Source organism: Erpetoichthys calabaricus, chromosome 4, assembly GCF_900747795.2.
Source record: "Erpetoichthys calabaricus chromosome 4, fErpCal1.3, whole genome shotgun sequence".
Lineage (NCBI taxonomy): Eukaryota > Metazoa > Chordata > Cladistia > Polypteriformes > Polypteridae > Erpetoichthys > Erpetoichthys calabaricus.
In genome coordinates, this window is record NC_041397.2 from 29,981,148 (window position 1) to 30,006,972 (window position 25,825).

At 38.5% G+C, this 25,825-nt stretch overlaps 1 protein-coding gene across 4 annotated transcripts in view; it reads left to right on the forward strand.

The window, feature by feature from the left end:
* dclk1a (doublecortin-like kinase 1a) overlaps positions 1-25,825 on the forward strand; it is a 433,299-nt gene that overhangs the window by 27,403 nt on the left and 380,071 nt on the right. The window contains exon 1 of one of the 4 annotated variants that reach the window (XM_051926742.1): positions 22,349-22,617. The exons of the other annotated variants lie outside the window; for them this stretch is intronic. Within the exon in view, the coding sequence (XP_051782702.1) occupies positions 22,569-22,617 (49 nt within the window). The 5' untranslated portion in view covers positions 22,349-22,568. Of the gene's footprint in view, positions 1-22,348; positions 22,618-25,825 lie in introns of those variants that run through there. 4 annotated transcript variants of the gene reach the window in all.

Sequence of the window (25,825 nt, forward strand, 5' to 3'; positions counted from 1 at the left end):
AGAACAGAAAAAAACAAAACAAAAAAAAACTCCAGACGGCTGGAGAAAAAAATAAAATCTGCAGGGGTGCCGAGGCCACGAGACCACCCAGAACCCTCTAGGCATTCTACCTAACATCAGTGACCTCAATCAGTCCTCATTGTATTCAGGGTTCTCATGGAAGAATTTGATGATGACGGTCATGTGGACTTCTGGTCTTTAATCCATCAATGTAAGGACATCACAGTGCTTTGATTAGGTGGCGGTGGCGCAGATTGATGAATCCTAAACTTTTTTTAAGCACATAAATAGTTTTGAATTATCAGTAAATTCATAATTGAGGACATCTGTTTGAAACTGAAAATATTCAAATGTTTAGCATTCATTTGCTCAGAGGATGATGCACTTGCTGCTTCCTGAGCAGCTCTTCTTTTCTCCACCCTAGCGGCCTGCTTCTTCTCTTCTTTCGTCAGCATCTTCTTACGTTAAAACTGATTAAGTCAGTGTTTGTGTTGCAATCACTTAGTACGTTTTTGCTTCATTTTTTCACTTAAGCTGGCCCTTAAATCATTCTTGATGCAGATTGAAGACTTAAGATATGAAGAGGTATGGGAAGTGATGGTGAACGTGGTAGGGATGAGAACAGCACCCGTACGCATGCACCACACGGCTACCCTGCTGGCCGCTGCAAAGAGTTGATTCTCAATAAAATAAAATAAAAATAAAAAGAGGAATAAACCTTGGAGGTCAATCATCACTCTGAAAGCAGATAGTAGACGTCACATAGTATATGTGTACCAAATTTCAGGTCAATAGGTCAATCGGTTTGCGATCTACAGGTGATTTTAAATCCTGGACAGACAAACGAACAGCCACGGTAGCATATTATATAAGAAGATTACTAGCTTAGCTTCTGTCAAAACCCATTATTACTTTCTCAGTAAAGGTCTACTTCATCATCAGTCTCCATCTGTGTTCGCCATATTCTGTAGCTTCATGTATAGTTAGTGCTCACTGGCTGCGTAATATCTTGGTACACTAACTTGTTGACTCAAAAACTTTAAACACTAAAATGGCAAACAGCATTATTAAAGACCTCAGCCCTCCGATGCAGCCACTTTTCTCCCTACTCTGTACAGGACCATTTGCTTTAGCTTCCCCGACAATTATTGTTCTCAAATCACAAGGCAACTCGACATCCACTCATACTGACAAGCTCATGAATAGTTCTTGTATAAATTATCTATTGTTCTATTTAATGTTATATTTATTACCTGTTGTCTCCAAAACAGTGATAAATTAACCACAACAACGACGAAAAACAAACAACTTGGCTCAATAATAATGTCATAAGCTTACTTAGATTATATTAAAGAATAATTCGGCATACAATCCATGGCAGGAGGCCCCTATTGAACATTGACAGTGCTGAAACTCTGGTGCTTTTGGGCACTCAAGCCACTATCTTCACCAGTTGCTGTTAAAATATGCAAAGGTTTGGATGATGGAAAGCTATAGAGGGACAAAATTCAAAATGTTTGAAGGTTGAGCAGCTCAGGGTTTAGATGTTGCTAGGTTTTCAAGCACCAGGGTGTGGTGACACTTTTTATAACTTTAGGATAATATTGTTCATGTAAAACAAACCAATTAGTGTTTAACCAGGAACTCTGCCCCCTTTTTGCTATAAATCTCTTGGAATAAAGACCTTTCTAGCATTTCTCCTAGCACAGCGCAGACTGATACAGCATACAAATGAAAGCAAAAAGACATATACTGTAGTGCAATAATGTAATAAAAAGGAAAAGAAAGCAATGTGACGTAATTTAAAAAATGATAAATAGAAATAATATGTATATTGTATTTGAAAGAATGATACTTCATAAGCAGGTTATACCATCATATTGAAAGGGTGATCGGGATGATCCAAACAACTATAGGCCAGCTTAACATGCATTACAGGTAAATTAATGGAAACACTTATAAAAGAGAAGATTTAGAAGCATGTATCTAAAACAGAAGTATCAGCAAACAGTCATCATGGCTTCAAACAAAGAAGGTTGTGTTTCGTTTACTGTATATGCTGGAATTCAGTGTGGAAGCAACAAAAGCAGATGATCAGAGAGGTGCGAGTGACATGACATATCTTGATTTTCAGAATTTTTTTGAAAACGTAACACACAGAAAGTTAACAATCAACCTGAAAGAAGTGGAAGTTGAGGGTGCTTTATGTAAATGGGTACAAAATTTGCTCAAACAAAGGAAAACAAGGCTTATGGTTGAGAGGAACATTTTCAGAATTAGGTGATGTTAAGAATGGTGTCCCTCTTTTATCAGTGTTGGGGTCTCTGCTCTTTGAATAAACAAAATGATCTGGAAAAGAATTATTAAGCTGTTTAAGTTTGCTGATGATAACAAGTGGAAGGGCAAATAATATATAATCAGCAAAACTGTTACAGATGGACTTGGACTGCACACAGAAATGAATTGCAAGCAAATGTAAAGTATTACACATAGGAAGTAGAAATATTAGATTTGAATACACAATTTTTAGGTCTGAAAGTTGAAAGTACACCTTTTGAGTAGGATCTAGGAGTCATGTTGGACTCACTATCTGCATTCAGACAGCATACAGAAGCAATCAAGAAAACTAATAGGATGTTTGTTAGCTTCTACATTATATCATGATATTTACGTATACATTTACCAATTTGGCTGACAGCTTTATCCAAGGCAACTTACAACATTTAAGATACAATTGGTTACCTTTCTTTTGTTTTTCCATTTAATATCACCCAAATGATATGTGAAGTACAAGGGAAGGGACATTATTCTTAAGCTTTATAACACACTAGTGAGGCCTGTGTGCAGTTTTGTCTTGCAGGCTACAGAAAAGACATAGCACTGGTAGAAAAAGTCCAGAACAACTAGTAGTGATTCTGGGAGTACGAGGCATGTGCTAGGAGGACAGGCTGAAAGAGTTGATAGTAGTATCTAACTGCCTATCTATCTGTTAAGAGGAGACATGACCTAAGTGTTTAAAATTGTGAAAGGAATTAGTACAGTAGATCTCAGTTGTTGCTTTAAATCAAACTCTGCATCAAGAACACAGGGACATGGTTAGAAACTTGCTAAGGGGAGATTTCACACAAATGTCAAAGTTTTTATTCATGCAAGGAATCATAGACACATGGAATACATGGAATAAATAACCAAGTAGTGTGGTGGAGAGTAGGACTTTAAGAACCCTTAAGTCTTGACTTAATGTTATTGTCGACAATCTAGGTAAATAGGATGGATGAGCTTATTAGACTGAATGTTTGGTTCTCATTACAATTTTTCTAATATTCTAATATGTGTTGTGAGTGCAGCACGTGAAATGGCCAAACTGGTATGAGGCCACTAAACCAGGGCCAAAAAGCAAGCCAAACTCCCTGCTAGCCTTCACAGATAAGGCTCACTCCCAGGAAGCCTGACTGCCTACTCCGAAGACTGGCTTCAGTTTACACAGGGCCAAAAATGCTTTGGGCTTAAAAGTTGTATATATATATATATATATATATATATATATATATATATATATATATATATATTGTAGTGGACAGCCGGGACCCATGCCACTCCTTTGACACTAGAGCCGGGGGAGCAGACATGGGATTCACACTACGTCCCCTGGAACACTTGGTGGCAGCCCTCCTGGGTTGCATCGAGGCCACAGGCATGGGACTATGGAGCTCATCCCTGTTGGGTTCCGTGGCCACCACCAGGGGAGATTGCAAGGAGTTAACGTGCCTGTCTGGGCTGTGATGCAGCCATACCCGGAAGTGCAGCCTAATTAGGTTAATTACCACCTGAAGCACTTCCGGGTGGGCTGTAAGAAGAGCCTGCGGCCGCTACTCGAGGCGCCAGAGTCGGGAGGAGGAGTGTGTTTTCGGTGTTTTTCTTTTGTGTGTTGTGGGAACTGTGTTGGGCCTGTGGGACATGGGGAAGACTTGTCCCATGGCTGAAGAAAAATAAATCTTTGTGTTTTATTTTTCGTGTGCCTTCGGTGCCAGTCTGTGTCAGGTCGGTGCTGATATAGCGCCTTTCACTAATATATATATATATATATATATATATATATATATATATATATATATATATATATATATATATATATATATATACACACATACATGCACTACTGGTGAAAAGTTTTAGAAGACTTCAGTTTTTTCAGTTTTTATGGAAAAAAGTATTTTAATGTCTTTTAATTTTTTAATGGCTTAATGTTTCACAAAATCAAGGCATAGAACAAATAAACAATGGCAAATGAAAAAAAATAAGTCAAGGAATCATTAGGTGTACAAAATTTTATTCAAAGTTTTACTTCATCAAACACACATGTGACATTCTTTCTATAAGGGAAATCAAATATTGGTCAGAAAGATCTCCCAAACACTGTTGCAGAAGGTCCCTCAAATCTGTTGCACTTATAGGTTGCTTTCCTTTCACCCTTCAGCCCAGTTCATCCCAAGCTGATGTAAAGGGGTTTGAGTCTGGAGACTGTGCTGGCCATTCCATGTTTTGAAATGTACCTTCTTGTTCTTTATTTTAACATAGTTCTGACATAGCCTAGAGGTATGTTTTGGTGCATTGTCTTGCTGTAAGATTAACCCCTGACCTGCTAGACTCAGATCAGATGGCATTGTGTGGTGCTGCAGAATGCTGTGGTAACCCTTTTGATTCGGAATACCAGTCAAGTTCAAGTCACCAACTCTGCCTCCATCAAAAGAACCTCACACAGTCAACTGTCAAACATTGAGAGGAAAAGTAGTGTCACACATTGAGGAACCATCCTTTCACCAACTCAATGGCGTACAAACACCCTGCATTATGAACCAAAGATTTCAAATTTTGATTTATCGGTACATTAGACTTTCTTCCAGTCTGCAGTAGTCCACAGTCAGGTATTTCAATGCCCTATTTTGTCCTTTAAGGAATGGCTTTCTTACTGCCACTCGCCCTGTCAAACCTGCAGCACAAAGCCTCCTCTTCACAGTAGAAACTGAGACTTGTTTTTTTAGCCCACTATTAAGCTGTGCTTGAAGCTGTTGTGGTGTGAGGCGCCTATCACGCAAGCAGGTTACCCTCAGAAACTTGTCTTCTGATTGTGCTGTGACTTTGGGTCTGCTAGATCTCTTCCTATTCGAGTTTCTTCCAGTTTCCAATTGCCTTTGGATTGTGTAGGACACCACTGTACTCGCTGACACTTTGATTTTATTTTTTGCAACTTCTCTAAATGAAAGGCCTACACTTCTAAGGGTAATAATGCTCTGTCTCATTTCATTTGTTAATTGCCATTTACTTGCCATTATCACTGGAATGTACAACTTTCTACAGTGCAATGTTGCCTAAGTAGCACTTCAGGGGGTGTAGTAACCCAGTCTGCTACAACTCTGCTTTAAGACAGACAGAGGCTTTTGAAGTAATCAGCAGAAATTGTTGCTTCAGCTTGCAAGGCTTAATTTATTTTAATTGCTGCAGAACATCTGTAGGATTGTACCTTATTAGTTATTCCCTGAAGAAGGCCCAATTGTAATATTCTGAAATTTCCTTTTTTTCAGTTTTTGCTAGCCTAAACTTTAAATTTAAACCGCTGGCAGTTTACTACTTACATTTTCACCATTTTAGGTCATTCATTGCATTTCATTACAAGTCATTTCCACCTGCATTTAAGAGTATCTGGCTGTGCTCCGCAGCGGAGAGCACAACATATCTGCAGTAATATAGTGCCTCTCCTCTGTGCAAGCTGGGGTTCAGGGATATTGTGCAAGGCACCATTGTTTGAATGGGTAGCCACTATTACCTGACACATCTAATGACAGGATTTCTCTTACAAACTCTATGAAAAACTGAGGGTTCAGCCAGTTACCTTACCTCCAAGCTATTCACCACGTACTGCACCATCACATCTGTCAAAGCTACTTAGCTCCAAAATAAATGAATCACAGGCTGACCCAGACTACTGAGCCATGATGTTTGTCAGTCTCATCTTGGTATCACATATAACTAGTGCGTTAATCAAATGTGACTGCTTACACTTAAGAAAAGCAGTTTCATTTTACCTAGGTGCCTGTATCCTAATATGAGTGCAGTAAAGTTCTACAAATAGGTGAACTGGACACTTTTGCAAATTAACATTTTTTGCCAACATAAATAGGCATGTTTTATGTACATGCACCCATGCCATGAGGGTATAAAACTGAATGTAGTGCCTCGCATGTAAGTGAATGGTTTCCAGGACAGTGGGCATGATGGAGTAAAGGCTGGGCGAGATATTCCTGATCTCTTGGCCAGTTCCTGAGAAATGACAGCAGACAGCCGATATAATATTATTATTATTATTATTAATACATTTTATTTATTTGTAGGTGCCTTTCTAAATACTCAAGGACACCAAACAATAGATAAAACACACATTATAAACAAAACTAAAATACAAAAATTAAAATCTGACAGAACAATTGTAATCAAAGAGAAAAAGCAGTCTTAAACAAATGAGTTTTAAGTTTAGATTTGAAAAATGAAAATGATTCAATATTTCTAAGCTCAGATGGTAGTGAGTTCCAGAGCTGGGGAGAAGAGCAACTGAATGCTCTGCTCCCCATAGTGGTAAGACGGACGAAGGGGACAGTCAAGTGGATGGAGGAAGAGGATCTAAGGGTGTGGGGGGGAATGGCAACATGGAGGAGGTCAGACAGATATGGAGGGGCAAGGTTGTGGAGAGCCTTAAAAGTTAACAGAAGAATTTTGAATTGAATGCGGAACTTAACTGGAAGCCAATGAAGCAGCTGCAAAATGGGAGTGATATGGTGAATAGAGGGAGTTCTAGTAATGATGCGGGCAGCTGAATTCTGGACCAGTTGAAGCTTATTAAGAGATTTGCAAGAAAGACCAAAGAAAAGGGAATTGCAATAATCGAGACAAGAAGTGACAAGGCAATGAACAAGGATAGCAGAGGTGTGGGGAGTGAGGGAGGGGCGAATACGATTAATGTTACGCAAGTGGAAATAAGCACACCGGGAGATGTTATTGATGTGGGACTGAAAGGATAAAGTACTGTAAAGGATGACACCCAGACTCTTAACCTGTGGGGAAGGGGAGACAGAGGAATTATCAATAACAAATGAAAAGTGATCAGTTTTGGATAATGTTGATTTTGTACCAACGAGGAGAAACTCGTTTTGTCGCTATTTAATTTAAGAAAATTTGAAGAAAACCAGGATTTGATTTCTGCTATGCAATCAATAAGTGAGGAGGGTGGAAAGGAAGCAGTAGGTTTGCTATTGAGATAGAGCTGGGTGTCATCAGCATAACAGTGGAAGCTAAGGTTATATTTACGAAAGATATTACCAAGTGGGGGCGGCACGGTGGCGCAGTGGGTAGCGCTGCTGCCTCGCAGTTGGGAGACCTGGGGACCCAGGTTCGCTTCCCGGGTCCTCCCTGCGTGGAGTTTGCATGTTCTCCCCGTGTCTGCATGGGTTTCCTCCGGGCGCTCCGGTTTCCTCCCACAGTCCAAAGACATGCTGGTTAGGTGGATTGGTGATTCTAAATTGGCCCTAGTGTGTGCTTGGTGTGTGGGTTGGCACCCTGCCTGGGATTGGTTCGTGCCGTGTTGGCTGGGATTGGCTCCAGCAGACCCCCGTGACCCTGTGTTTGGATTCAGCGGGTTGGAAAATGGATGGATGGATTACCAAGGGGAAGGAGGTAAATAATGAAAAGGAGGGGCCCCAGGACAGAGCCCACCTGAAGTAACAGTGGTGGGTTGGGATGTGAAAGTTTTAAGCTGAACAAACTGAGTGCGGCCTGAGAGGTATAAACTGGTGAATAACCAAAAAATGTTTTCCAGTGCAAAAACATATTCATCACTTTTGAGGTGTAATATATTTGTTACATCAACACACATTATGAGAACGGCTTAGAGATATAAATTGTGTGTGTTAGTCGTCATTTAGCTGATTTGATTGCATTTCCTTACCTCATCAAGGGTGTTGTCATTTCCCAGATTCTCCAAAATGTCACAAAGGAATAGGTCAGAGATGCCGTAAATATACATGTTCCCCATCAAGTTTTCTTTTATAAATCCCAACGTTTGAGTGGGAAGTTGTGTACACATAGTTCGAGCCTCGTTTTGTGCATACACAAGCTTTATAAATGAGGCCCATGGTGTCTTGTTTAGAACTGATTTCAGATTTACACTTGATTCGACTAAGATAGTATTCAGCTTCCTAAAGACTTGGAATTAAAAGGCCAGATAGGGTAGTGGCAATAAAACTAAAATTTTCTGCACAGCTTTTTGATTAAGATGCATCTTTAATTCTGAAAGAAATGTGAGAGTGGTACACAAAGTTCCATTAGATATTTTAACTGTACAAAAATAAAAAAAAAATTACAAGGATTTAATTCAGAGACATTAAGTGCATCAAGTGCACTAATAATTATTTTGGAAAAGTGTTTGTATCAATACAGCTTAGTTTATTTAATTACATACAAAGAATTATATAATATTAAATATATAATATATATTTCTTTAAAATGAAAATTGAAGACTGCAGGCTGCAAATAAGAAGTCAAGAAAGGGCAGGACCGTGGACAGCACCTCTGACCCAGAAACACTATGGCTGTCACAACTGCACAGAGGTCAAATGAAACTGGAGCTGACTAGGGTGATGATACATTTACTTTATTGACTCATGGAAGACAAAATGTGAGAGCAATTGAGTCTTTGAGAGAGAATTTTTGTGTTTTTGTAAGGGGTGGACAATAACCTACCATTCTTTAGATAGAGTAGTGTTCGTAATGAGCAAACAAGCATATGTATTTGTTTTATTTAGTTGGTGAACCTATGGTTTTTGTTTTAATTCTTTATGTATCTAAAATTATGCAGAAATAAAACATAGTGCATGGCTTGTCTTCAGGAAGCAGTTTTGCTTTAGCAAAAAGTCAGAGTACCTAAGGTCAGTCTCATATATTCCTCCAAATTGACCTGAACATTTAAGAAAATTATGACAAATAATAAACAAAAATGCTGTGGAAGACTGAGGATCTATCCACCCAATGCTACAAGAATAAACTTGGGCCCCTGTGACCCTGGATTGGATGAAGCAGATTTATAAATGATATGTTAAATTTCTGCTTCAGTGCCATTCTTATTGGCTCACCTTATGGTCATAAGCTCTGTTAACTGGAAGGATGAGATGATTCATGCAGTGCCTATAAAAAGTATTCAGCCTTCCTTGGACGTTTTCACATTTTGCTTTTATACAGTGGATTTGACTTTTTGACACTGATCAACAGAAAATGACTCTTTAATGTCAAAGTGAAAACATATATCCACAAAGTGGCCTAAAGTGATTACAAATATAAAACACAAAATGGTCAATTGTGTCAGTATTTCCCTAAATCATTACTGGTGAAGCCAATTTATTTTAGAAGTCACAGAATTACTTTGTTGGAGATCACCTGTCTGGGGTTTCATTTGATTTCATATAAATGCACCTGATCTGGAAGATCCCATTTTTGGCGAGTCTGTATGGTGGCCTAACCTACACAATGAAGACAAAAGTATACAACAAGCTACTCCATGGAAAAGTGATTTAAAAACACAAGTCAGGGGATGGAGAGAAGGAATTATCCAAGTCTCTGAATATCCCTTGGAGTCCAGTTAAAAAAAATCATTAAGACATGGAAAGAGTATGTCACAGCTGGAAATCTGCTTAGAGCAGGCTGTCCACAAACATTAAGAGATCGTGTTTGAAAAAGACAAGTGAGGAAGGCCAGCAAAAGACATGCAAGAATTCTAAAGGTTTCCATCTACAGTGGCTGAGACTGGAGAGACTGTGCAAACAACTGTTACCTGGGGGCTTCACCAGTCACAGATTTATGGGAGTTTGACAAAGAGAAAGCTGCTGTTAGGAACACACTTGAAATCTCTGCTAGAGTTTTCCAAAAGGCACATGGGAGACTCTAAAGTCAGCTGGAAGAAGGTTCAATGGTCTGATGAGATCAAAATTGAGCTTTTTAGCCATCAGTTTGAACACAGTGCTACATTGCACATTATCAAAAACACACCATCCCCATCGTGAAGCATTCTGGTGGCAGCATCATGCTGTGAGGATTCTACTTTACCTTCACAAGCCTTTCAGGATTGGCTGCAAAGGGTAAAATGAATGCAGCAAAATACAGAGAATTATTGGAGCAAAAGCTGACACAATCTGCAAGAAACCTACACCTTGGGAGATTTGTTTTTCCAGCAAGACGATGACCCCAAGCATTAAGCATTAAGACAAAGCTACATAGGAATGTCTTAAAAACAACAGTGCCCTAGAGTAGCCGAGTCGACTTACAACTAGTTTTTTTGTATAGTGCGCTTCACTGAGTGCAGGTGCAGAGCACTGTGAACAATTCTCAGTTAAAATACAAGTACATATTTTACTAGTTAATAATCTTTCCATCCGATGATTCCAACTCTTCTTTATCCGAGATGACTTTTCCATGGAGGAGAGCAGCCTGGCAGTAGAGCAGTGGCACTAAGTGCCACATCCAGAGACCAAGAAGAGAAGCAGAATTGAGGAGGGTTATTAATGGCTTAAAAATCACTTAAAAATAAAAAAGGCTTAAAAATATTGTGATAGTTATATTTATGTATAAGTGACTAACAAAACAGAAATGCAGTATGCACCGCTAATCAGCAGCTCTAGGCAGGGTATACTGGACTAAAGTCATGAGACTTCAGCCTGGATTTAAAAGTAGAGACTGAAGGGGTATCTCTTATATTAGCAGGCAGATCATTCCACAGCTTTGAGATAAAAATTTCAACCTCTCACTGTTATTTTATTAATCCTTGCAATCTTAAGTAGGCTGGCATCTTGAGATCTCAATGAGTGCTCTGATTTGTAAGTCATGATAAGTTCATATAAGCAAGAAGAGCCTTGGCCATTTAAGGTTTTATGTTAAAAGGAGGATTTTGAATCAGCCTTAAGCTTAACTTGGAACCAGTGTAAGGATTTGAGAACTGGAGTTATGTGTTTCTATTTTCTGGTTTGTGTAATAAATTTTACTGCCACATTTTGAATTAACTAAAAGCAGTGTAAAGAACAATTTGAATAATGCATTGCAGTAGTCAATCCTGTTAGAAATAAATGCATGAATTCATGTCTCAGTATCCTGCATATTTAGAAAATGTTTTTATCTTCCAACATTTTTAAGATGGAAACAAACATGGTCTAGATAGGTTTGTAATGTGTATTTTAAATGACATTCTAGTGTCAAAGATAAGATCTAAATTATGTTCTGATTCAGTTAAACTTAGTACGATTCCAACTGAGTTAAAGAGTGATATAATGTTGTTGCAGTCACCATCATTCTCAAAAACAACTAACATCTCTGTTTTTCTCTATTCAGAGACAATGAGTTCTTATCCAACCACTCCTTTACTCACTGACACAATTTATTAAGGACAGAATTGGAGAAATGTAATTTGGTCTAAAAGAAAGGTATAATTGGGTGTCACCTGCATATGAGTGAAAAATAATGTTAGTTTTCCTAATGATAGATCCCAATGGAAGCATGTACAGTGAAAAGAGTAAAGGTATGAGTAGTGAGCACTGCAGAGTACCATATTTAACTTTTGAGTATAATGATGGAGTTCTGTGACCACATTTCTCTGCATAGTGGTATTGATTTTGATAAATTAAAACTAAACCAGGCAAGCACAGTGCCTGTGAGCCCAATGTAGTTTTCAACCCAGTGTAGTAAAATATATTGGTCAATTGAATTAAACAGTGCACTTAAATCTAAAAAAATAATTACTGTGGAATTTCCCATATCAGAGGATATCAGAATGTCATTTACAACACGTGTTAGTGCCATTTCTGTACTATGACTACACTGGAATTTCTCAAATAAATTATAATGCATAAGGTGAGGATTGAGGATGAAGCGTTGTGGTGAGTGCTTTATCAAATATTTCTGAGAGAAACTGTAAATTTGAAATGGATCTATAATTATTAAGTGTATGTTGGTGTAGCTTTGGCTTTTTAAGTAGTGGTCTGAAAACTGACACTTTTAGTTCATCTGGAACTGTGCCATTCAGTAATAAATTGTTTATAATGCCAAGAATGAATGCTGTCAGAACATCTACTGTATTGTGCTTTTTACTAGATTAGTTGGTACTGGATCTAAGGAACAAGTAGTAGGTTTCATTTTAGAAATTAAAAAGTTATGACTTCCTGTTCTGTTACCAAACTGAAATTACTGAAGGACTCCGACATCTGGGATCTTATACTGTCAATTTTCTAATTAAAGAAGTTCAAGATCTGAAAAGTTAGAATCCAGATCTCTGTCTGACTGCAAAATGTTGCCTGGACTTGGAAAAAGGGTGTTCTGTCTGTTAAGACCTTAATGCAACTTGACAGATTTGGAGTCATTTTGCAAAGAAGTATTGTGAAAATCTGTAGTGTTGTGCTCACTCTTTCTCCATGATAGGTTGAAGGGCTCAGCTATACAGGAAAATATCAGTGTTGTACTGCTGTGTCTCCACATCCAAAAAGAGCCATTTTATGTAATTTGGACATGTAGATAGGATGCTCCCTTGTTTCCTCAGATGTGAGGTTTTAGAGGTACAGCCCACTAGGAGAAGACTCGGGGACAGACAAAGAATATGCTGGAAGAATTATAGTTTCCGGCTGGCCTGGTCTAATCATGATGGTGTGTTGATGTGTGATGGTGTCACTGCAGCACACTTCAGGATAAGCAGAGTTAAAATGTAAATGAGGATGATGTTATGAATTAATAAATATTTTTTAAAAATCCCTAAATATCACATGACTGTACTATATAGGTTATATATATATCTCCTCTCGTTTTTAGATAGATAGATAGATAGATAGATAGATAGATAGATAGATAGATAGATAGATAGATAGATAGATAGATAGATAGATAGATAGATAGATAGATAAGTTATAATTTGTTACTAACACTCACCTATTCTGTTTCTTTTCTCTGTACTCAAATGTGGCTCTTGGTGCCACTGTCCACCTGCCAGGTGGTTTTGCCTGCCTAAGGTAAAGTCATCTCTGATGGAGGAATATAGGAATCGTGGGGTAGAGGGGTCCTTCCATCGGATTGGCTGGCCCAGCGCTGTTTCAGCTGTGGAATGGCCAAATGGTGGAGGCAGCTTGATGGCTGAGGTCTCCAGGACTCTAAACAAATCCAAATCATGTGATATCATCTACTGTTAAATTCTGGTCCGTACTTGTAAAATTTGTAATTTTTATACTGTATTGAGGATTTGTTCTGTTCTGTGTATTGTATTGTATTGTATTGACCCCCTTCTTTTTGACAACCACTGCACGCCCGAACTGCCTTTCAAGGTTTCTTCCATTTTTTCCCTACAAGGACTTTTCCTTGTCTTCTTAGAGAGTCAAGGCTGTGGGGCTGACAAAAGGCAGGGCCTGTTAAAGTCCATTGCGGCACTTCTTGTGTGATTTTGGGCTATACAAAAATAAATTATATTGTATATATTGTATTATGATGGAATTTTATAAACTCAGGTGCAAAGTTTTCTGGAGTTGAAAGCACATGTTGCCAAATGCTTCTATGACTTGTTTTTATGGCAGATATTTAAAGCCATTTGTCAGAGATAAAAATACAACTGCCAGAATCAGACCAGTTTCTACTTTCACCTGATTTCATAAACAAAAACAAGTCATTTGCAGGAAAATTTTAAATATGGAAAATTCAGCTTTATTGGGCCGACAGAGTTAATATACTTATTTGCTGGATAAGCTTTCACAAAGATTTCAATGCATAAAATCAATCAAGTTAGATTTGAACTTCTATGCAATGCTGTTCAATGTCAGTGCAGTTGATATCCCGTTATTCCATGCGCTTAAAAATGACTAAGCTGCAAATTAACAGTTGGCTCCAGAACAGGCTCCCCATCATCTTGAACCTACTGCAGTTCTGAAAATAATGCATTGGCAAAGAAGGGGTACCAGATCTGTGAAAATGTGTTGTGGATTGCATCACTTTTCAGAATCGCATATTGTTTTGTCTAGCAAAGATTTTTTCCAGATTAAAGGCTTAATTCCCTGAAAATCAGTTATGTATAGTAACAACACCACTGCCTCCAGACATGCCATAGTTTGTCAAGGAAAATAGGCTCAGAAAATGCATTTAAGGACAGTTGAAGTTTATTTTATTAATGTCCTATGTCAATACTGATTAATGGAGTTTATTCATTTAAAATATTTTTAAAAGTAAATCAATTCATAAATAGCTTTCATTGTAGCCTTTAGCCAGTAACTAATTAATTTAATAAAGCTTGTTATGTCCTGGATACCCTAAAATTGAAAATTAGAATACTATTACAGCATCTGTGTCGATAGACATAGTTGACAGCAGGAGATGCAAAAAAGAGTTCCTTCTTTATTGGATTAGCAGAACAAACTGTGCACCAAGTTAACCAGCACACATATATCTTTAAACAGAGCCTAAGAGAACTCATTATGTCACTCACAGAGAACTTTTCAAAATAATAGATATACTCACAGAGCATTCTTAATAATAATACCTAAAAAGATCAATTTCACGAGGCTTCTCCCATCAGTTTAGAGGATTCCCTCAGTGGAATTTTAGAAGTTCTGCTGTTGTTTGTTCCTATGTTTTCCTCTAGATGCTGTACTTCAAATTAACTGTCCATCTATTTCTATAATTTTTTTTTGGTACAAGTTTATGACAGATTCCATCAATATCACTGTCAGGAAAAGAAAGTAGTTGTTAATGGGATACCACTGCATTGCAGACACATTCACACACTCACATGCACACCAAACCAGTTTAACATGCACACATTTTTGGAACCCAGTCAAGTAAAATGTCTCAGACCTTCCATATATACTGTGATCAAAAGTTGGGAGACTTCTAATATTTCTTGGATGTATGCCATATTTTAAATGCTTTTAAGTATTTTGTGAATTGAATTCGAGCCAATCAAGTACCTTTATATGTTGTTTCTCTTTACGTGTCTAAGCTTCTTCCTTACGTGTAACATATCCTCTATCAATGGTTTCTGTGTTGATTGTAAAGATAATGTTTACAAACCATGAAATAATTAAAGATTAACTGCTACAGCATATACAAAGTTGATTTCATCTGAGTCACAGTTCTCCATCTCCCATGTAATGGCTGTAAACCATAGTGACATATCAAAACTTCTTTTTTTCTAGTTGCAACAGCACATCCTGCGGTCTGTGGAAAAAAGGCTGTAAGACTGGACAGGTACACAGTGCTTACAGCTGTAAGTGCAAAACAAGGATTACAAAATGGATAAATAACTTGTATGCTCAATCTTATACAGTATGAATAAATGTAACTTGTGTGCCTAAATTCTTGTTGTATATATACACAAGGTAAAAAATGCTCCCTTATACTGAAAATTTTGAGTAAACACTCTGTTCTTTTGGAATTAGTTTTCCTTGCTATTTTGTTTCAACTTTGAGTCGCTATGTAATCATTGCTTGACCAAGTGTAAAAACTGATGATGATAAATTAATACCAAAAAACTCTAAAAACTGCAAAGTAATGGAAATTAAGAAAATGGCACATGTGCTTGCTTGCCCAAATGTAACATGTAAATTGAATCATTATTATTATTATAAACACACACATCTGCATTTGTCTAGATTGGAGATCATGGTGTGTATGTATGACTGTCTTCATGTTCACTGCATATACTTCTGCATGTTGTACAGCTTTATGCTGTAAACTGCTTGAAAATATATGTGCAAGAGTCCAATTTGTGAAATTTAAAGTGTCATCTGTGAGCTGTACATAGTGTAGATACAAGGGTAGCCTTTACCATAGTACCCTACACTGTTGTAGCTCCGAACACAGAAAGCTCAAAATATACTAGGAGTGAGTATGTTCACAGTGTAAAGATTTGCTGCAACAGAAGTACAGATATTAAAAAATGTCTTATAAATTCTACAAAGAGAATCTATGAAGGAGAAGTCAGCACCATAAAAATAAAAACATACTCTTCTTAGTCCATTAAAAGCAGATAGGGTAGATATGCACAATTTAAAGTTATGTAATAAAAATTGTAAAAAGGATTTTTTGGAAACACTGGTAAGAGTCATATAGCAGATCTTCTCTATATTTTAGTCAAGTGTTATTAGAGGTGTGTGACAACCTTCTTGATACAAGCACTAGTCAGCTCCCAAGCAGTGACAAATCTTAACGTTACAATCTGTCTAACTGACCTCATGGTCCTTTCTGTGTTTTACAGAGGATCTGAAGCTGTGATCCCTCAGTCAGTATAAGACAAGATTTAGTAATTGATGTACACTTAGGAAAAGGATTTTTGTATTCATGCAGCACTCTGCACTAGCATGCCAGCTTGGATATGGCCAGTGTACCGGATGTAATGCAATGCTGTATAACATGTGTCGAGTATTTTACTCTTAAGTAAGTCTTAAGCTGCTCTGAAAGAGAGTGCGGGAAGTGTTTTACAGTATATTGACATCAAAGAACTGCATTTTGACCTTCAAGGAACATTTGCTATAAATACTTTGTTACTCTGGAGACACAACTGGCTGTAAATAGGCCATTTCGTTAATGAAAAATGAATGGATAACTTTTGGAATGCCCCATAAGCAGTAAGATATCATCATTGGTGTTTTGCTTGTGAAATTTATTTTCCACTTAAGCATTTTATTAAATGACCTGCTTAATGTTTTAAATGTTCAGTTAGATTTATTAAATGTTAAGAGCTAGTTTATATTAATTTTAATTCAAGATTTACAACATTTCAGGTTGTTCTGATTTAAAATATTCCTTTTAAAAATGGCGTCAGGAAACGTTCAGGAAATGCTATAAAATTGGAAGACTATACAGGCAGTGAAGTGCTACTAAGATTAAAAAGGCTAAAAGCAAATCTTTTGATTAATGTGTGTGTTTTTCACATTGTGATATCCTAGAGAAAAAAACTAGCAAACGTTAGTATTATTTTGAAAGAGGTGATCTAACTAATGCCAGTAACAATAACAATGTTAGCTTAATTTCTATTGCATGTGAATAAATAGAAGAGATACATATCATCTTTATATATAATACGCTACCATGGCTGTTCGTTTGTCTGTCCAGGATTTTAAATCACCTGTAGCTTGCAAACCATTTCAACTATCCATCCATCCATTGTCCAACCCGCTGAATCCGAACACAGGGTCACGGGGGTCTGCTGGAGCCAATCCCAGCCAACACAGGGCACAAGACAGGAACCAATCCCGGGCAGGGTGCCAACCCACCGCAGCATTTCAACTATTGACCTGAAATTTGGTACACATATACTACGTGACGTCTACTATCTGCTTTTGGGGTGATGATTGACCGCCAAGGTTGTTCCTCCTTTTATTTTATTGTAGAATCAACTCTCAGCAGTGGCCAGCAGGATGGCTGTGTGCATTCTCATCCCTACCACCTTCACCGTCATTTCCCCTACCTCTTCATATCTTAAATCATTCTTGAGGCAGATTGAAGACTTAAGTGCCAGCTTAAGTGAAAAATTAAGGAAAATGTATTAAGTAATTGCAACACAAACACTGACTTAATCAGTTTTAATGAGAAAGGATGCCAATGAAAGAAGAGAAGAAGCGGGCCGCTAGGGTGGAGAAAAGAAGAGCAGCTCAAGATATATAAATAGATACTTTATTAGTATGCTGCTGCTGGAGTATGTGAATTTCCCCTTGGGATTAATAAAGAAAATATTAAATTAAAGAGTGATAACAATGCAGGTATAAAGACAGACAATAACTTTGAATAATGTTAACGTTTAAGGGGTGGTATTGAAGAGTTGCATAGTGTGGGGGAGGAACGATCTCCTGAGTCTGTCAGTGGAGCAGGACAGTGACAGCAGTCTGTCGCTGAAGCTGCTCCTCTGTCTGGAGATGATACTGTTCAGTGGATGAAGTGGATTCTTCATGATTGACAGGAGCCTGCTCAGTGCCCGTCGCTCTGCCACAGATGTCAAACTGTCCAACTCCATGCCCACAATGGAGCCTGCCTTCCTCACCAGTTTGTCCAGGCATGAGGTGTCCTTCTTCTTTATGCTGCCTCCCCAGCACACCACCGCGTAGAAGAGGGCGCTCACCACAACCGTCTGATAGAACATCTGTAGCATCTTATTGCAGATGTTGAAGGACGCCAGCCTTCTAAGGAAGTATAGTCGGCTCTGTCCTTTCTTACACAGAGCATCAGTATTGGCAGTCCAGTCCAATTTATCATCCAGCTGCACTCCTAGGTATTTATAGGTCTGCACCCTATGCACACAGTCACCTCTGATGATCACAGGGTCCATGAGGGGCCTGATCCTCCTAAAATCCACCACCAGCTCCTTGGTTTTGCTAGTGTTCAGGTGTAGGTGGTTTGAGTTGCACCATTTAACAAAGTCCTTGATTGGGTTCCTATACTCCTCCTCCTGCCCACTCCTGATGCAGCCCACGATAGCAGAAGCAGCAAGCACATCAACCTCTGAGGAAACGAATGCTAAATGTACAGAGAAAGAGTATGAAAACTATGAATGCTCAAGTCAAGTGTATTCACTGCACGTTATTGTACAGCGCGCCATTACTGGTTTAAAATAAAGGTTCTTCTTTGTAGAAAAGGTGTTTAAGAAGATACTTAGCAAAGGTTTTATTAAAGCATAAGAGTAACAGCAAAACACAATACTTCATTGCAACAACTTTAAGATACAGTGGTACTTCTGGTCACAACCGTAATTTGTTCCAAAACTCTGGACTGACCCGATTTGGTTGCGACCCAAACATAATTTCCCCATAAGATTGTATGTAAATACAATTAATCCATTCCAGACAGTACGAACTGTATGTAAATATATTTTTTTTTAAGCACAAAAATAATTATATCATCGAATGCACAGTGTAATAGTAAACTAAATGTAAAAACATTGAATAACACTGAGAAAACCTTGAACAACAGAGAAACTAACAATGTAAGAGTTCACGCTAGACCCTTATGAACCACTCGCTGTAAACACTTTTTTTTATGAGTTTTAAGCACAGGGAAAAAATATTAAATGCCACTTCTCTTGCGAAACATTTCAAACCATCCTCTACTGGCTTTAAATTCCTCACCTTAGCCACATGAAGAAGGATTTTTTTTCAGCAAATCGCCATGAATCTTCCTGGCTTTCTTGCATATGATCGCCTCGCTTGTGCTATCCTCTGCAAGTTGCTTCTTGTTCAACCACACTAGCAACAGTTTTTCCACCTCTTCCAGCACTTGAGGCCTCTGCTTGGTTAACACTGTAACTCCTTTTGCAACGTCAGCTGCTTTGTTAGGCCCTGTATACGCAAACACAAGAAAATGGGAAACGGAGAATGGGAAATCATTCGTAGGGAACCTGGCCGCCAGTGTTTTTGTTCTCCACCAGAGCATGTGATCGTGAACAGATGCAAAATTTTGGCAAACTTTTTGATCGTCACCCGGTTTGTACATTTTAGGAAACGTTCGTGACCAGAGGTTCTACTGTACAGCGTTAGTGTGACGGGAAAGATCAAAACTTCACTGCAGCACCTCTGACCGCTGTTCCTGGCATGGATTTCTTAGTCCTGTGGTGTGACCTCTTACAAGGACTCAATGAGCTCTTTGGTGCATAGCACCATTAAATTCCGACAGTACCTGAAGTGACTTTGCTAGGCCCAATTGCATTATATAAAAGTTGGTGAATCCAATTTATTAAAATATTTTGAAAATTGCATTTATAAAAAATATTGATACAAATATGTATGTGTTAGTATAAATCCAAAATGAAGAAAGGGAAGAAGAAAGGTTAAAAAAAATAATGTATGCTACTGTGAGTACCACAGTAGATGGACAGGCACCCCAAAAGGGGATGGAGGATGATTTCTTGCCCAGCTGGGGTGCTATAATAAAGCAACTGGGAGGCCAATATAATGGAAGGACCAGGTTATGCAACAATGTATCAACTTTATCCCCAGTACACTAGATGGCAGCATCCCTGGGTTAGGGTAACCACACAACTACCCGCAGGGGATGTTGGGACCTGTAGTCTCATGGGGCAGCCCTGTTGGGTTCCATGGTCACCCCTAGGGGAGCTTCCAGGATGCTTTCTGGGAATTCTGTTTGACTCAGAAGTGCTTCCGGGGGGTTAGGTCCTAGCACCAGAAGTGCTCCTGGGTCATAAATAAAAGAAGCAGCTTGACCTCGTCCAGGCGAGTCAGAGTCGGGAGGCAGAGGACAACACTTGCTTGGAAGAAGGGGAGAAGGATAGAGAAGGAGGAAAGTCTTTATTGTTGTGGTGTGCTGTATAGAGAATTCTAAAAAGGGTTTGGGGTTCAGTGATGCCCCCTACCTTTCATACTACAAATAAAAATGCAGTGTTATGATATCTAAAGCTGTATCTAAATACAGTCAAAAAACTGCTCTCCAAAATCGTTCACTAACAAAGACCCATAGTCACACTGATGCAGGGCTGGGGCGGTGTTTTTAAGGTAGTAAATAGTATATACCATATTTAAGAGTGGGTGTTTTCTCTAACCAGCCAAGCTTATTATATAGTATGAAGCTGCTGATTTTTCTTGCATGTTTATCTGGTTCTTTCCATGAATTTGGTGCAGGCAACTTGGTGACCTTGTTTTATTGAAGATCTTACTACTAGCAGTTCATTATCCACAGTTTTTCAAATGAGTTCGTAATGAACTGGCATACTCAAGTAGCCATAGCAACAGTGAAAGCATATTACATAATCCTCAAAACAATGTAAATTATATGAAATTCTAACAGTAATCATATTTTCTTTCATTTAACAGTTACTGTTCTATAATAATATATACTTAAATTTAAATGCTATCTACCCTCAATCAGAAAAGTATAAAAACTAATTATTTCTAACACATTCATACACTATAGAAATTTGTCGTTTTCTGGGCTGTTACAAGATTAGTGGTTGAGACCTCGCTTCACTTGCCGTTTTATGAAGATAAAATAACAGCAGCAATTACAACAGAAGTGCAAGATATTATTTAAATTCTAATAATAATATTATTTAAATTGTGAAATGCTTTTGATAAAGTTTCCTATCATAAGTCAGTCAGTTTGTCAGTAAGAGCAAATTATTTGAGAATTAGGGTACTGTTGGTTGCAGGACTGACTTAAGCAAATAAAGCAACAAAGAGCCTTTTCACAATTAACTGTTGCCAAACATGGGTTTCTACCATATTCAGTAATAGGAAGAACATTAATGATTTTAGATTAGAATTTAATTAAGTTAAATTAGCATGTTAGAATTATATGATAAATTGGATACCATCTTCGTATCAGGTGATAATGGAGTAAAGAAATGCATTGGCTTCAGCTCTGATGTAAAGTTTGTTTCCTATATGATAATGTGACAAGGCATTAATTAGAAGTGGGCTTTCTGGGTAGAGCTTTCTGCTATTTTACGCTGGTAAGACCAGAATCAATACCATGCAAATCTTGTTCTGAAAATGTTTGCATGGCTGACATAAGATATAAAATTATAATGAAACAATTATAATCCGTATTCTACTTGCACAAGTTACTACCTGACTTAAAGCTAAACAAGCCTGCTCTATCTTTGTGAGCTGAGATGCTATTTGTGAAAGTTTATTTGTTTAAAAATCCATTGCTCTTACATTCATGGCCTCTGTACACAATTTTTCCATTTGAAATAACATCAGTAAGAGTGCATTTTACTGATGTTTGATTTTTTCATGAAACTAAACTAATTTTAAAAGGGCAAAGTTAAAAAAAAAAATTTATAAAAGTTTCACCTCATTTAAGTAGTTTGTGCTCACTTAAGTCAACAGTTCAAACGGAAACCTGAGAAGTATTCCGTAAAGCATGCTTTTTAAATTGAGATTTAGCTGAATAAGTCTCACCTCAGTAAGCCTAGTCTTACAGTTGAGTTGGTTTCATGTTACATGTTCTTCATTAACTCAAGTGAGTCTGAAATAAGCCGCTTCTTTGCATGCTCCTGGGATAGTTCCTGAGAAATGATTGTGGATAACATCTTCCATGGCTCCAAATGACATAGTCTTTAGTCTAAGTGGCTATGATTTTAAGTGTGAAGTTGATGGGATGTATTGTTAATTATGATATAGGTTGAAAAGTTAAAGAACACAAGTAACAGACTGTAACGGTCGTCTGGAATATGTGTGTGTGTCCCTGTAAGTTTGTACCTTTTCCTATTCCTGTTTTTAGTGGAATGCCTTAATTTGTAAGGCTGGCCCATTGTACCGGGGGAGGGGAGCACCTGGCCTGGAGGGCCAACAGACTGTACGGGGAGGAGCTATCAGTATGTAAATGGGTGGCAGGAAAAAAGAGAAAAAAATGGCACAGAGCCAGGAGAGAGGTGAACGCCATCACAGAAAAAGGCAAGAGGGAAGGGATTGACACCTTATGGATAACATCAGGTGAACCCGGGTTCATTTCCAGGCAAATTATTTTTACTTTCGGGTGAAAGGTATTCGGGAGAGGACCTGATGGGCCAGCACAAGGAACGGCTAATCTGTACGTTTCCTGGAATCGGAGGTATGGTCGGCGCCTCATTCCCCACTGCAGACTGAGCTCAACGATTCCGTATAGATAAGATTTAAAGGACTATAAATCCATTATTTTTTTTGTTTTGTTTCTCTTGCTCAAATCTCTATTAGTAATGTATGTTTTTAAGTGTTTTGTGCCGTGATTTATGTGGGGAGGGGAAGTGCTGCAGCGCGATATAATACATAAGGTTTTTTGTTACAGTGAGCCATGTGTATTGTCTTACAATAATCATTTTTTACTTGACCCTCCTTTCACTGGTGTGTCTCTATACTTGAAGTGGTGTAGTTGGAAAGCCCCGGATTATTTCTTTTCTTTTTCTTTTGCTGTCTCTCAAGGAGGGCAGTACGTATTATAATCGTGCCGGAAATGAGAGCAGTACAAGACCATCCTGCCATTTGGAATTTTATGTATTTGGTGCAAGTACATTGAAGAGATAAGCCAGTCTTTTCAACAACTGGACAAGACATTTCTCAAATTGTACTTGTAGTCTATTACACCTATGATTTTTGGGAAGCCTGAACATTATCTAGTGTTATTTTGATAATAACTTAAGGATAAATGCTAGCAATTTAAAAAAATTATGACACTTCACTTCTTACAAATGTCATGATGGCCAGAAGACACCACAAAAGTAACCTCTCAGCCCAAGACTAACATGCAGATACCCTTCCAAAATTCTCTGTATGGCCATCACTGTACAGAAATACAAAGAAGTGCAAACTGATGCACAATCTATCTATATGGTTGATTTTTGCAAATCTTTATTTCTGATGGAGATAGTCGCTAGTGGGGTATCCCATCTTTTAGCAACCCTGGCACTGTTGGTGTAAAATCCCAGCATACAATCCAAGCTCCTTCATCCATCGGCTTTCCAAGAAATCGGCACACCATGGCTGATTTTGGACTTGATCTAATCAGAAACATCTGTATACAGTTTGTCCATGCTAGTCCCAGACCAAAATTGCCAGTTTTGATAATGAGCGGCTTCTGTTTTACCAGCAGATACTCAATTGCAAAACATTTTGCGTTTTTACTATCTCTCCATTGAAAAGAGAACAATATGGACGTACTATAACAATAAGTACATATATTTTTATTTTGTGTCTCACTGACAAGAATGATGGAAACAAATTGATTGACCGATTAACATAACTTTAGTTTTTCTCCAAACTTTTGTTTCTCGTGGAACAGAAGGTTCATGAACTCTTAAGCCACAGTACTACACTAATCTTCTTTGTTAGTCTAGTATGGAGCAGAGCAAGAGGTGATGTTTGGTTGCCTGATTTTCTCAAGCAAGACTTCTCCTAATCCTCTTCAGTAGAATCGATAATGGCTAGAATAAGCCTGGCTCATCAAATTAAGTGTGCCTTGTGTCCTTAATTTGCATTGTGGAATACTCCCTGGTTGCAATTAGTGTATACAGTACACAAAAAGCAGAACAAGTAATAACAAAGCACAGAATTCTCACATCTGCTTAATCCAATTGAGAGTCAGAGAAGGCCAGAGCCTATACTGGGACCAAGGAATCAAGGTAGGAGTCAATTCATCTCAGAGCCTCTCAATTATCCTAACCCTGTATGTCTCCAAGGTTATGGGAATACAATTGAAATTCTGGTAGGTAAACCTACACCAACAAAGAGAGAATGTGTACACTGTATTGTTTACAACTAGGTATGGGATTGGAGCCCTTAATGCTGGATATATTTGAAACCATGCAATCGAGAGATAAATAATAGGAAACAATAAATTGGAATAAGGAGATATGATTCAGGAAAGACTGAATTTCAGTGTGAGCCCATAATTGGTACATTCATGTAGAATCTTCAGAAGATGAAGAAATTAATGGCAGACATGTTAAAATTGTATGAAATTGGGAAGAGTTTGATAACTACAGTATGTTGACCCTTAACAGTTTATTTAAAAGTTGACAACAAATTTAGTGCAAGCTTGAGAATATTTTTAAAATATTAGATTAATAGGAAATGGCCAAGCTAAGGTGGGCTGGTAAGATTGTTCTAGTCAAAACCTTTCTGCATGTTTTTGAATGTTGCCTTTTTTGCTTTCTATTTATTGTATGGAAAGTCAAACAATAGTAGGGAAAGGACTGTAGTAGCTTTGTGAGAAATGCAGCTGCCTTACAACTCTGGGGATCTGGGCTCAGTTATTGCACAGACACTTTGCAGAGCTTGCACCTTCTCACAATTTCCGCTTGTACTTCAGATTCCTCTCACTTCAGAAAGCAATGCATTACAACCTTAATTGGTGTCTTTAAATTGGCTAGGTGTGACTGAGTGTGTGCCTTTTCTGTCGGGTCAGTTCAGGTCAGGTCAGGTTGGGGAGCATGCACTGGTACCACACGACGAAATAGTTTGGGATTCTGGTTGGCAACCCCCCAGGCAGACACACGGTCCAGTCCAACCCTCTGGAAATGACCCTCTATCTGCCGCAGTCGGAAGTTATGTGGGAGTCCCCTTGGCCTGGTCTAGCCACTCGGGTCCTCAACAATGAGGATCCTGTGAGTCGGATCACCCTCAGTGAATCGCGCCACATGGCCATAGTGCCGTAACTGACGCTCCCTTACAATGTAATTAATGTGCCTCATTCAGGACTCCATGAGCAACTGCTCATTCGGCACAAAGTCAAACCAACGGTACCCAAGGATTCTACGAAGAGACCCAGTACCAAAGGAGTCCAGTCTTCATCTCAGGTCACTGGATAGAGTCCATGGCTTGCAACCATATAGCAAGACAGGAAGCACCAGGACTGTAAAGACTTGGACCTTAGTCCTTTTGCATAGATATCGGACCCCCCCATGCTCTCCCAATCTGTCTAAGGACTTCATTGAAAGAGTCACCAGAGACATGAATGTCACTGCCGAGGTAAGTAAACCTCTCGACAAAGTCGACACTCTCTCCGCAGACAGACACACTGCTGATGACTGTGCCCAAGAGTTCATTAAAGGCCTGGATCTTGGTCTTTATTCAGGACACTCACAAGCCCAGACACTCAGACTCCTCTCTCAGTCTCTCGAGAGCCCTGATCAGAGCCTCCATTGACTCTGTGAAGATCTCAGCATCGTCAGCAAAGTCAGGATCAGTGAATCTTTCCTCACCAACAGATGCCCCACAGCCGCTGGACCCCACAACCTGTTCTGTGATGACCTGCAATTCTTTCACAAGCCTCCTCCTCCTCCTCT